Source organism: Bradysia coprophila, chromosome II (genome assembly GCF_014529535.1).
Source record: "Bradysia coprophila strain Holo2 chromosome II, BU_Bcop_v1, whole genome shotgun sequence".
NCBI classification, from domain to species: Eukaryota; Metazoa; Arthropoda; class Insecta; order Diptera; family Sciaridae; genus Bradysia; species Bradysia coprophila.
In genome coordinates this window covers 5,386,708-5,400,123 of record NC_050735.1, presented here as the reverse complement: position 1 = coordinate 5,400,123, position 13,416 = coordinate 5,386,708, and the positions used below count along the sequence as shown (strand labels likewise).

At 38.7% G+C, this 13,416-nt stretch overlaps 4 protein-coding genes across 4 annotated transcripts; 1 reads left to right on the top strand and 3 right to left on the bottom strand.

Annotated features, from left to right (window-relative positions):
• Positions 1-1,221: 1,221 nt before the first annotated feature.
• LOC119068179 (protein TAPT1 homolog) lies at positions 1,222-3,434 on the bottom strand. The gene is made up of 2 exons (XM_037171673.1): positions 3,234-3,434; positions 1,222-3,151 (listed from the first exon to the last, which is right to left on the bottom strand). The coding sequence occupies exons 1-2, from the start codon at positions 3,394-3,396 to the stop codon at positions 1,422-1,424; spliced, it is 1,893 nt and encodes a 630-aa protein (XP_037027568.1). The 5' UTR covers positions 3,397-3,434; the 3' UTR covers positions 1,222-1,421.
• A 1,909-nt stretch (positions 3,435-5,343) lies between these two features.
• LOC119068632 (transmembrane emp24 domain-containing protein bai) lies at positions 5,344-11,747 on the top strand. The gene is made up of 6 exons (XM_037172302.1): positions 5,344-5,552; positions 10,437-10,710; positions 10,779-10,899; positions 10,963-11,033; positions 11,324-11,450; positions 11,516-11,747. Exons 2-6 carry the CDS (start codon positions 10,531-10,533, stop codon positions 11,635-11,637), a joined length of 621 nt encoding a protein of 206 aa, XP_037028197.1. The 5' UTR covers positions 5,344-5,552; positions 10,437-10,530; the 3' UTR covers positions 11,638-11,747.
• LOC119068592 (stromal cell-derived factor 2) lies at positions 5,639-6,751 on the bottom strand. The gene is made up of 3 exons (XM_037172250.1): positions 6,580-6,751; positions 6,211-6,406; positions 5,639-6,134 (listed from the first exon to the last, which is right to left on the bottom strand). Exons 1-3 carry the CDS (start codon positions 6,650-6,652, stop codon positions 5,750-5,752), a joined length of 654 nt encoding a protein of 217 aa, XP_037028145.1. The 5' UTR covers positions 6,653-6,751; the 3' UTR covers positions 5,639-5,749.
• Positions 7,585-9,042, bottom strand: LOC119081016 (bacillopeptidase F-like). The gene has a single exon (XM_037189738.1). It carries the CDS (start codon positions 9,040-9,042, stop codon positions 7,585-7,587), a length of 1,458 nt encoding a protein of 485 aa, XP_037045633.1.
• Positions 11,748-13,416: the final 1,669 nt, after the last annotated feature.

The window sequence follows — 13,416 nt, the reverse complement described above, 5'->3', positions numbered from 1 at the left end:
GGAGTTATGGCGCTATATTTAGAACCGATTTTTTTAAGTCATTTTTTTGTAGTTTTGTTTGTATAAAAAAATTGAACGAGTGTGAATTGTGCGGCCATGCGAACCGAGGGCTGTAAACCACACGAGTTTCATTTTTGTTCAATACAAGAGAATGTAAGTAATCTTTTAAGCACCTTTTATAGCAGACAATAGGACAAAAATGTTCGAACGAATACACCAAATAGCTTCTAAAGGTTGCTAGGAATCTCGCGCCGCGTTATTCACAATAATTCACTTTTTGACACATTTTGTATAAGGAAGATGTCACTTTGTGAATTATTGTGAATGACGCGGCGAGAGATTCCTTAACACCCTTCTAAAACAAAAATCCCCATAGTTGTCAATCGCCTTCGATCAAAAGTTTCGTTTGTTCACAAACTCCAGTGTATTTACGAAAAATTCGGACTGGAATATCCATCGAAAGTGAGAAGGTTTACTACAGGCAAAAATAAAAGAAATTCACTAAAGCCAAAGTGTCTATCGAACAGAAAATCGAAGAAAAAAATAACACTTCATCACCAGTCAATGTCACAAAACAAAATAAGGGCGAACGTCAATCAACAATCTATACAATCAAAGAAGCGGAAGATTTATGTAGCAAATTTCAGAAAAATTACCGGACGTGACTTGCTTTTCAAATATTTGGAACGAATCGGTGTTGTTCAATCACCAACCTGCACCTTTTGTCACAGTGAGGAGCAAACGTCCGACCATATCCTACAATGTCTTCAACTCAAAGACGTCAAAAAGGAATTACCAAGAAAATGCAACAAAATGGAAGAAGAATTATTTTCGGAATTGTATTGGCATGTGAGAGATAGACAATGACCAAAATGTTAATAATTTTCGAAATATTAGAAACAATAGGACTTTCGATCGTTTGAAAATGTAAGACTTAGCTCGCCTTGTTTATTCTAAAAATTGCTTAGAATGCGCAATTTAGAAGAAAACAAATCAGGGTGCCGATTCTCATATTTTTGTAACTTTAAGAATTTGTAACTTGACAGTTCTTATGCGATTTTATACACGCAACTGTCAAGTTACGAATAATAAGTATTACTTTCGCATGAGAATCGAAGCCCAGTTCTATGATATTTTTGTAACAATCGCAAACATTGATTGAAAAATCAGTCGAGGGACCTGACCCACCCAAAAAGTGGGACCTAGTTTACACGAAACAAACGCCATCAACTTAATCGCTTTTAATGTTTCTCATCGTTCCAACAATTGAATTAAACTAAAAAAAACACAAATTCCTTCACAACACAACAAAGCCAAAACAAAAAGGAAAAAATGCGAAAAAATTAATGCAAAAAAAAGTCTGAGACACTTCAGCTTTGCAATTATCGAAGCGATGCCATTATCAGTCTAAATTTTAATTTTCACGCTCGTTCCGTCCCACCTTCCATATGAGCACTCTGAATGAATGGATCCGATTCTGATCGTTTGTGCGTCCGTCTACCTGTAACCACTTCAACTCCATCACTATCACCACCATCTTGCTGCTGTAAATCCGGTACACTCCTGGCCAATGGCATTTCTTCGAACACATCGTCCTGAGTTATGTTCAGCACTTTTTCATTCAAACAAATGTCGTCCAGGTCAACGTCGCTGTTCGAAAATAGTGCTGTGGCACCGAAACTGGGATCATTAAGCAACGAACTGGTATGCAAATTAGTCTTTGAATCGTTGACGACGATGTCCACAGTACGGGATCGCTGCAACGGTTGAAACGAGTGAATGGGCGATGTTGCCGTATCTGTGGTAACGCTGTAATTATGTGGTCGTTGTTGATTTTTGGCAGGCGTCGGCGACAATGCGCTAATACCGTTCAAATGACTACTGGCATTTGTTGGACCGGTTGGTGTTGATGAATTCTGATTTTTTTCATCTTGATGCTTCTGCATCAGATCGCAGGCTTTGCCCAGAGCACAAATGGTATTCAATATGCGACAGCTGACCAGAGTGAGATAAGCAATCACTAATAAGATGATTGAGGCTGCATTGTCAAACGATACAGCTGTGTATAAGGCCTTTATCAACACCACACCCAATGGAAACGGAATGAAACCCATTCGACGTGCCACCAAATCTGAATGATCGGAAAACGCATGCTTTTGTCGAGTCTGCGTCATGTCGTACGCTAAACTTATGGTATATTCAGTGTAAACGTCCGCTGGGATCTCATTGAAGCGTGTTATGAACGCGTGCTTAATCCAGTCAATAAGTACTTCCACCACCAGCACGATGATACAGTCGGGCAGGAGAACGAAAAATTGTTCACTTTTCCAATTGAATTCTTTCATCGTTTGAATGACGACCACAAACAGCAAAACAGTTAAATGTACACGTTCCCGAACATCACTGCAGGTCAACTGGAACAGATTGTTTTTGTCGAATTTCTTGAAAACGCTACCCTTCAACTCCACAAAATTGTTGGACATCATAATCGCCAGCAGACCTTTGTTGTTCGAATTAATTGCAACGTTTACGGTGGTGGCCTGGAACATGATCAAGCTGCTGTGAAGAATAATGTAAATCAACGCGAGGAACACATGCCAAAACACACCGAAATGAGCTCGCTTCCGATCTTTCGGTTCGGTGGCCGTCCAAAATAAGGCATCTATGGAATCCTGACCGAAGGCCGATAAAAGTCTGTCTCCGACCTCTAACATGTTATAGAAAATGTACAATTTTATCACAGACTGGCTCTTGATGATGTGGTAGATACGGTTCGTGTCGATCATGATGATCAACCATGTGCATAAGATCCAGATCGTTCCCTTCAAGAGATCGCATATTTCAGCTGGTGCAAGGAAGCGTTGACCACGTCGCCTTAAACCGAAACATGTAGCTATTGGACGCCAAACAACACCCCACAGGGCCAACAAGTATCGTATCGGTAGGAAGGTGTGAATGTACAGGAACGAATCAACGCACTGCAACACACCGTAGATCATAAACTTTTCCAATTCCCTCGGAATTGTCATAAAATTGTAGATCTTTTCTCTCCTCGCCGAGTACCTCTCTTCATCGTGTTCCAGCACATAGCCACGTGTTAATTCGATTTTGATAAAATCGAAAAACGATTTCTGTTGAGCTTCAGGTTTCTCTGTTGGTTTTGGGATGAAAGTAATGTGCACATTGGTGTCAACAAGTCGTTCGCAACATAATTTCATTCCAATCGGGCTTACCTTTTTGAATGGCATCCTCACCGTTGACATCTCCGATCCGGCTCTTCCGTTTGTCAGCATCTTCGAATAAGTCTTCGATGCGATTATCAAAATTGATATCACTCCGAAATCTCAGCTTTTTTATCGGAGGAGTTGTGAAAACATCTTTTTCTTTACGAATCATTATTTACAGTCAATATTTGTCAGTGTTGACAGTAAAAATGTGACAGGTGTGACAGTTAGAATCGGGGCATGTTCACAATTCGATTTCATAAATGTTCACTAGTAATACCCGTAGCCCCCAAAGTTCTGAAAGAACAGGTTAAGACAACACGAAGGCGGGTGACATCGAATCTTATAAACAGATAGTGTGAGAAATCAACTTGAAGAAAATATTTTTCTCGAAAATTCAGAATTTTGTTAGGTTCCATTTGACATATAAACTTCGAAGCCGTTGTGTGTCACCGCCTTCGTGATCAACTCAGAGTTGTCTTAACCTGTTCTTTCAGAACCTTGGTAGCCCCTAACGGATGTAGTGAGCCTTCAGCGCCGTCAGCAACAGCTTCTTTGTAGCCAACATCACTGAAAATAAAAGGGACACCTACATTCTGACTTGATAGTCAACTTTTGTCAATTCAAAAAGTTGGCTTGACAATTTTGAAAGCCAAGTCAACTTTTTCAATTGCGGTTTCAACATTTCGAGTACAACGTTCAAAAAGTTGAATTAGCGAGTCAGAATGTAGGTGTCCCACTTATTTTCGGTATGTCGTTCTTCCATTTTTATAAAACATAAGCCATGCGACCACTGTTTCGATCTGAAGGAAATTTAAATACGTCTTTCGACGTTTTGCATTAATATGCTGTTGAAAATACCATTTCTCATCAGGCCATTGCGACAGTGGTACTCGATACAGTGCTCTAAAAACACTATACTTATTTCCACATGAACAAGTCTAGCGAATCTTAGTCGAAATGAAATTTTTAGTCGTCACCAAATTTGCCAACTCGTGGCCAGTCCGTGACTTCTATTCCAAAAGCGTGTTGACAGGGTAATTCATATTCCTCATTTTCCTTTTCAAACACCTTCTCCCGTCGTTTATTCATATTTTTTCATGCTAAGGACCCGCGAATTTTCCGTTTCAAAAACACTGAATCTCGTCAGAACCCAAATCCCGTCAAACGCCTTATCCAAACACCCAATCCCTTTCAACACTGAATCCCGTCAAAAACCTAATCCCATTAAAAGCCTATTCATCCGGTAATCGTTGGTAGATTTCGTAGTAATTCAACATAAATTATGAGTGCATTCATGATAAATCGGTCGATTGGCTTAGTCTCTAGTTTCATTGAGGTTACCCAGTTTGGTTAGTGAAAAAGGACTTCACCTAGCACAAAGTAAAGCACCTTGGCCTAGAGAAACTTAACTTTAAAACCCACCGAAAGCCGAGCTTCTGATTTGTGTAACATCCTCTTACATATAAAACCAATCTTGCGTAAGTCTGAATAGACTGTTATGATCAGAGCGAGAAAACCGAAGACTAATTATTATAACTTGCCTTGGCGTACCTGTCAAAGTATTTTCTTCTCTTTCAACGTGGTACGTTGAGAGCGAGAGGACATAAGACCAGTTTATTTTAGCTTGCCTTGGGGTACTTGTCAAAACATCTTCTTCTCTTTCATCATAACACTCTATTAACAGTCATTCCGTTTTGTATCCATTTTCATTCCGTTTTGCCTTCGTGTACATGACAGTTGACATTTCATACAATAGAGCAAATTGTCTGATATGACCAAGGTTAAGACAACTCTGAGTTGATCACGAAGGCGGTGACACACAATTGCGTCAACGGCTGCTAATAAAAACAAAATTCTAAATTTTCGAGAAAAATATTTTTTTCAAGTTGATTTCTCACACTTAACCTGTTTTTTTCAAAACTTGAATATGACAACTGTCACGTCCACACAGAGGCAAAACGGAATGAAAACGGACGACTCTGAGGCCGCCTTAAAGCAAACAGAAAAATGGAGAAAAAAACTCTCAAAATTGTAGCACATCAGAGTTGTCAACACACTTAAGTGGTGAACATGCTCCGACTAAACGGCTTTTATTTTGATGTATGCGAACTGCTTTTTTATCCATTTTTGTTGTGGAATTTTATGCGATTTTATCTTGTACTCGCGATCCTTGTTGTTGTGTATAATTTTGTGTTTGTTTTCATAATTTTAATTGTGTGCTTTGGGTTGCCCTAATTTGTGAAGCATCAATTGCATTTGGACAGTTATAGTGTAATTATAGTGTTGAGTTAGTGATACCAAGAGATCTGTTTCAATTGACCGGCGGTAAGTCTTTTTTTGTTCGTCAACCATTGAAATTCAAACAAAATAATTTCCATTGTCACTCTGACCAAATTAAAAGCACAATACCGTCACTTTGACTCAAGTTTCCCGTTTAATCAGTCAAACGTATCACAAAAACAACTGTGTAGTCTATGGTAAAATCAAAACACGCAAATACGATGGGAAATAGTCTCTTAATTTTACAGTTCGGTGTGTACGATTTGTTCCTTCATTTCTCTGGGATGAATAAACAGTCCTTCGGCTGCCTTCCACTCTGTCGCATGGTTAATATTAAATGTTCCAATGACTTCCATTTGACCGTTAATTGGCCGACCGAACGTTCTGCCCGATACCGATAAATAACCATCAGTGTCAACGTGTCTCAGCTTAATCGGATAGTCACGCATCCAAGCATCTCCCGAACAGATAACTTCCCAATTGTCACCACTATCACCGACTCCATTTTCCCCGTAGCAGGAAATCTCTTGATTGCCAGACAGTGGACTTTGGAAATGATGTGAATGAAGATTCTTGTTGGTAGCTATATGCTGAAGACGGATTTGTTGACCGCATTTGATTGATTCGCTGTAAATTGTAGGCGTATTATAGCAATTGTTTGAGATAGGCGAGCATATTATCTCGCAGCAAAAAAGATTATTACCCGCGATCACACTGCTTATTCAAGGGCGCTAATATCGCCCAATGACTATTAGTGTCTTCTTGTAGCTCTGTGCCAGTTACTGATTGTTGGCCGGATCCTGTGCCATACTTGACGTCGTGAGAGTGTAATCTAACTCTGTAGTCGTTATTCATCAATTTTAGTACGGAGCCACACGTCACATATTTCGTTTTTGCGCCTGCAAAGAAAACTCCCATTAGACTCTTGCAGCGATAACATCTCTCGGCTAATACTCATATAATACTATATACGAGACGAGACACTACTCGTGGCGTATATCCAATCAAATTACAACACATCATTCGGAATGGTTAACAGCGAAAACAATTTGATTTGTCTATGAAAACTTACCGGATACACCGATATTTAGGCTCGTATGAAGAGCGACTATGGCAAGAACTATGATATTCAATTTGGATAACATTTTTTTCCAATGTAAATTCAAATTTGTTTGATTTGTAATGCAAATTGAAGACGATGTCTTTTTGTGACTTTTTTTTTTTGCTATAATGTGCGATGTGACAATCAGCTGGAAGAAATGTCTCCACACATTCGATTTTAGTTGTGTCGCATGAAATTGTAGATTTGAAAACAGCGCGAGCTGTAATTTGCAATTTGCATTCGTGTAATGTACGAAAGGAATTTAGAGTTTGTTTGGCGATTGTTCAGGTCTAGGTACTGAAAGATCATTTTCAATCTGACTCTGACACCCAAATTTGACGGTTCGGTGGATATTTCCCATATAAATTTTATTCTAGGTTTGTAGATGCGGCACTCGTAAATTTAGATACCTTTGTGATGATCAACTCAGAAGTGTCTTAACATGTTCTTTCCAGAGAAATATAAGAGAGGCTATTGTGTTGCGGCCTTGGTACCTATGGTACCTTGGTATCTTCAACAGTTGCATCTTCACTTAGTGGTTCAATGTTTATTTTATAGTCTTCTATGATCAACACAGAACGGAATTTTAGATTTTTAGAAATTTATTTGGAGGCATTCCTCGACGATTTAAGTAAAGTCCAGGGTGCCGAAAGTTGACAAGCCGCAATTAACTTCAACGTGTTCATGTTGTTTCCAGAGAAATATAACAGAGTGTATTGCTTTGCGGCTGAGCGAATGCAACGTCATCTGTTATCATTTCTCTAGTTATTTTAGAACCAAGGGTTTGGTAGTTTCAACAGTGACATCTTCACTTAGTTACTCATTTTTTCTTGTTTATTCTTGTCTTAAAGTCACTGCACTGAGCTGAGTCCTACGAACCAAGGCCTACGAAAGACATCTATAGAACCAAATTAACCAAATGAAAAAGCGTTTATTGACAACAGAAAATACAATTCCTCAACGTTGTCCGCTTAGTTAAACTTTCATAGTTGGGCTTTCATTAAATTCAGCAAGTGCTGCTAACGATCTGTTTGCATTTAACCGACCATACCCGAAATGATGGTTTGGAAACACATTGTCAGTGATCCAATTGCACGTAACATTCGAAAATGTCAAATTGCGATCGGCGTACGATTGGAGCAATGATCTTATCTCCACATATGTTAGATTGCCATTTCTGCTCAGAAGTAATGCAATTGTTCCTGCTACGTGCGGGCATGCCATGCTTGTACCGCTCATAGTTCTATACGCGTCATCGTTTAGATGACCGGCAGACACAACCAATGAACCAGGCGCGGAAATATCGGGCTTTATAATGTGATCTCGTGTGGGGCCGACTGAACTGAAGTAGGATAGCTCATCTAGGATCGTCGTTGAGCCAACGCCAATAACGTTACGATCACCGGGACTTCTAGCAGTATTACAATTGGTGCCAGCGTTTCCCAATGAAAATACAGGTATAATACCGGCAGCATGCCAGGCAGCGATCATTCCATCATAGTATGTGCTTGCACCCGAACCCTGACCCCAGCTGTTACTGACAATATGCGGTGTTTTGGAGCAGTCTGGATTAGCTCCAGTAAATTCGGTCGGACAAACCATAAACTGTCCACAAGCGAGTAGGTTTAATCCTGATCCAAAATTATCATCATACAATCCCTTGCAAGCAATCCATCTCGATTGTGGCGCTACTCCAAAACCATTTGAGCCGACTATAGTTCCCATAGTGTGCGTTCCATGTCCATGATAATCAGCTGGAATTTCAGTTTGGTTGTATGGATCGTACCATGAGTGATCATCATTCTTGTAAGTGTCACGCAATATTTCGTGCGTGTAGCGTACACCGGTGTCAATGTTGGCTACCGTTATTCCAAAACCAGTTGTTCCATTAAATAAGAGCCAAGCTGATGGCGCATTGATTGCTTCAACACCCCATTGATTAACTGTTGGATCAGTGGTGTTTCGATTTTCTATTACTGGCAGATCCAGGTGTGCAATGTCATCTTCTTGAATGAGGGATATTTCGTCCATGGACGCCAGAATCACGATAAATTCTTCACTTGCAACTTGTATACCAATTTGATTCGTAATCCAGAAGCTCTGCACGTTTCCATATTTGTATTGTTCCAAAGTGGAAGTCGATGCTAGGAAAGCAAGAATCTCGCGCTGTGAGCTTTGAGCACGAGCGGTAAGTGCATCGTACACTGCCTGGGAACGTTCGGTACGAGACGAAAATGATTTACTGGACAAATTATCTAAAATATCTTGAGTTCCGGCACTCATTGACACCAAAATGTTAGCATGTCCATTTCGTTCTAACGTTTTTCTTAGTTCAACATCAATTTTAAGGGATTTTGCCCAGATCACAGTAGATGCTGCCAACACCAACGCAATTAACAAAGCGTTTTGAATTATTCCACGAATTATTTTCATTTCGTCGATGTAATTGTACTTCTGGTTTTTAGTAACTTATTTTAACCATCCACCTTTCGAGAGTTTAGATTACAACTGCGACGCGCTACAACAATTGAAATTGATTAAGAATGAATTGTAGTATCTTTACGGAGATAAGCATATGGCAATATTTTTATCAATAAGAAGTCACAGGCGTCAACTTTGTTCGATTTGTTTAGTTTTTAGGAAGTTCAAGATCACGACAAATTACTGATGAAAATCGTCTGGACAGTTGCTCATAGTTGCTGTGAGTTAAAACCCTTTTTTAGGGTGGATAAGCATTCTTTCCAAATCGTCGAGGCAAATCTTTTGGAGCTTCAGCACATATATCAGCATAATGCCGTGAAGCAACGCCCTTCAAGCAAAAGTGATAGTCGACACTGCCAAATAGAGTACTATTGACCTCGACTTTGCCTCGGATCAACGGTTTAACACGAAAATTTAACTTCGTAAAGCGTTAAGGAAAGGATGTGATTAGAATATGGCCACTTTATCCAAAAGAGATAGCGGAGGACTTGACGCAGTCTAACTTCCAAAAAAAGAACGAACAAAGTTTTTTGAGACGCGGCTACTATGTATAGGCGAGAATTCTACTTTCGCCAAAATGTCCAATATCGTAACCAAATTATTTTTTTAATATTCTCACTTGAAATACAAAGAAAATGAGCTATCACACACCTACCAAAGTGCTCGGCAGCCGGAGATATTGCGTTTTCCATGTCGTCATTTTCAGTACAAATACGTGAAAAATGGCATTCTCCAAACAATCAAAATCTTTCAACTTACTCTGTATGTTTCTATCTATCTATCGATGGTCGATCTTGGAAAATCCGCAGCCAATCTGCGTGAAACTTTGCAGGAACCTTAGTCAAGCCATTAGAACTTAAGTTTCATTCATCATTATCCCAGGAAAAATCAGAATTTTGTGGAATTAATTAATTTTCGGAACAATTTCGATATCATTGATTTTAGAAATTGTACTTCAAAGACTGCGTCACACTTTTCTCATAGAGATTTTGTTGGGATAAACCTTTACACAGAAAATTCAATTCTTAGTTCGTTAAGGCGCCACTAGAAAATTTAAGTGTCTTAACCTGTTCTTTCAGAACCAAGAATCTGTCACGTAATAACATAGCCTCAGTATTAGTCGTTGCCGTGTTTTACCTTGTTGTTTACTACTGCTTTTGTTTTGCGACCACGGACCACTAGGCCCTAAGGCATGGGAGAACATCAATTTTAAAGATACTGAAACTTGAAATATTTTCAAATTTCGTGCCAATTGAAAACAATTTACTCGAATTAGAAATCTCTACATCGTTCCGTTTCGATGTCGAATTGTCGACAAAAGTTCAATGGATTTTTTTTATGGAAAGCGGCCACCTCATCTGTCATTGCACGTAATGTCATAAAAGTTTGTATTAGGCAAAAATTTCTCTTTCTGCACAACAAATTGCCATAGCGAGAGCCATGAAATCGCTGGTGCTTTTTGCAATTATTTTCGGAACGGGCTGCAGTTTAACTGCAGCCATTATGTTTAATTTGGAACCGAACACCCAAAAATGTTTACGTGATGAAATGCAAGCACACCAGCTCGTATTGGGCGAATATGAAATCAGTGATGCACCCGGACAAAAAATAGATTATGTGGTACGTGGACCAATGAATTAATGAGCTTCGCTTTGTTGATAACGGTTCTGTATGATTGTTGATTATAGATTAGAGACTCCAAAGGACATATCCTATCGCAAAAGGAAAGCATTGGCAAAGGAAAATTCAGTTTCACTTCAGAGTTCTTTGAGAACTTTGAAATTTGTTTCATATCGCGAGTGCCACAACGTAAGTTTTTATTCGTTGTAACTTTCTTTAAAACCGGTCTAACAATTTTTTTTCGCAAAACAGATCAACGAGGAGTTGTACAAGAAGTGTCTTTATCGACGAAAAAAGGAATCGACACCAAAAGTTATGAAGGAGTAAGTAAACCAAGTATTGTCTACGTATACTATACAATGTCAAAAAAAAACTTTATTTTAATTTCGTCAATATTAAGGTTCGGTTCAGTCACATGGTAAATATATTTGCCTTGTCAAACCAGTTTCATTTTTCGTTTTGATTGAACTTTTTGGAATTGTAAAAGATTTGAGTTAACCAACAGAAATCGAATCCAATTTTCTTTGTCCCCTTTGTTTGAGTGTTGTCACCACTAACTTCCTCATCTTCAGCGGGAACAAATTTCTAACAAAAATCCTAATTTTGATTTAAGATTGGCGAAGCAGCTAAACTCAAACCACTTGAAGTCGATTTGAAACGTCTGGAAGATCTGTCGGATTCAATTGTCCAAGACTTTGTGCATATGCGTAAGCAAGAAGAGGAAATGCGCGACACAAATGGTAATACCCCACATCATTTTTAAAAATCATTTTACGATCTAATCCACATTCTTTCGTACACTTAGAATCGACCAACAATCGTGTGCTGTTCTTCAGTATCTTCAGTATGTGCTGTCTGTTGGGATTAGCCACATGGCAAGTGCTGTATCTTCGACGGTTCTTCAAGGCGAAGAAACTAATCGAGTAAAGTTTTGTGTTCACAAAGAATGCTCAAGCATTGTTTATGTTGGCCGTAGATATCATTATGTATGCGGATGGCGGGTGGAATGAAATAAAAGCGAAAAACATTTCAATTTTTCGAAGTTTTTTTTTCAGATTTTTTTTTGTTTCGTGTTAATTTTCTTGTAACTGGAAGTAAATAAATTTGTACGGAGTCGTCACACCACACTTAGCTGCGTTTCTATGATGCAGTTTAAGCGCATACTGATTCATACTCAGTGTCTATGCAGACCGATTGAGATAGTTTTAAAGTTAGTCTGTGATGGTGGAAATAGTGCGGGAACCAGGGAACCTCATTTCCGGGAAATTTGGCAAATTTTCGGAAATGCCATATAAAAACGCCAATTTTACCGAGTTTCTGGATAACATTATTTTCATTAGCGGTTGAGTCTCTAAAAAAATTTCGTAGGAGTTTTGAAACTGAAGTTAACTGAAAAGATCTAAACTCCAACGTCGTTTGAAGAACACTTAGTGGAACTGAGAATATTTTCTTTTCAACTAAAAACCATTTCCTCACGATGAACTGATCGAATTACAAAATCTGTTTCGGCCAATTTAGTAGATCGAAACGTAGTATTCGAAGAGGACTACAATGGAAAAAGCTGTTTATACAGTCGAGTCGCGTTAGCCTAATTACTATTGCATGATTCATGTGTACATTCTTTTACATTAATTAAATGACTGACTCACTGACATCTGTTTCTTTGCCAGAAATACTCTGTCAGAAAAGCTGTCGTTGCCTATTATTCGAGAATAAATTTTCTACAATTTAATTGACTACAAATTTCACAATGTGTCACAGAAATTGTGAAATCGAACGTATCGGTCGGGTATCTTATATTGATTAGAGTCAATTGTTTTAATATATCAGTCTGAACACACTCATACAGTGAGAATCAACATTGGGGTTTCACTTTTGTTAGTCAATGCATCGTCTTCATTTCAATGTAAACGTACCTCTCTCTCTGTACAGATACTAAAGAGAATGTAGGCTCGTAAAACGTCACCTTATTTCTGTCATCGTTGTCGAAAAGTCATCTGTGAGCTGATTCTAAAGGGGTAATGACTGGTGGAACACTTCTGTTTGAATTCGTGTTCAGCTGCCAGGTCCACAAATAATAAATGAAATGTCATCAGTTATAAATTAGGCTGTCACTCTGTTTTGTCTCCGTTTTGCCTCCATTTATGTAAATCACGACTCTTTTCTATTTTTCAAACACTTCTGTCCAACGAAACGGAGTGAGTGTGAATTCAGCCTTAAGACTTGATTTCCACTTACCAAGTAAGCACTCCGTGCGAGAGACAATATTGCATTTTTTTTTGTTTACTTGACAGCTCGCTCTCACATGGAGTACTTTTTGTTGAGGGGAAACCATACTTAACAAAAAGTACTCTGTGTCAGAGCCGTGAGAGAGCCAGCTGCCAAGTAAACAAAGAAAATTTAAAAAAAAAATCAATTTTGTCTCTCACACACAGGACGTTTTTAGTAAGTGGAAATCAAGCATAAGCTAATGCGAATTTCTGTGTTTCTATGGGTGGTTAGTTATGTGTATTACACGAAAAAAAAGTTAATTTACGTAAGAGACTTACCCCTAGTAAAAATAAAAGTCTCAAAGGTTCGAAAAGAGACGTATTGTGAGACGTGAAACATCTCTTTTCGAACCGTTGAGACTTTTATTTTTACTCGGGACATCATACGCAGAATGTCCATTTAAGTCTTGCATTTTTACATCTCGCTTAAACTTAT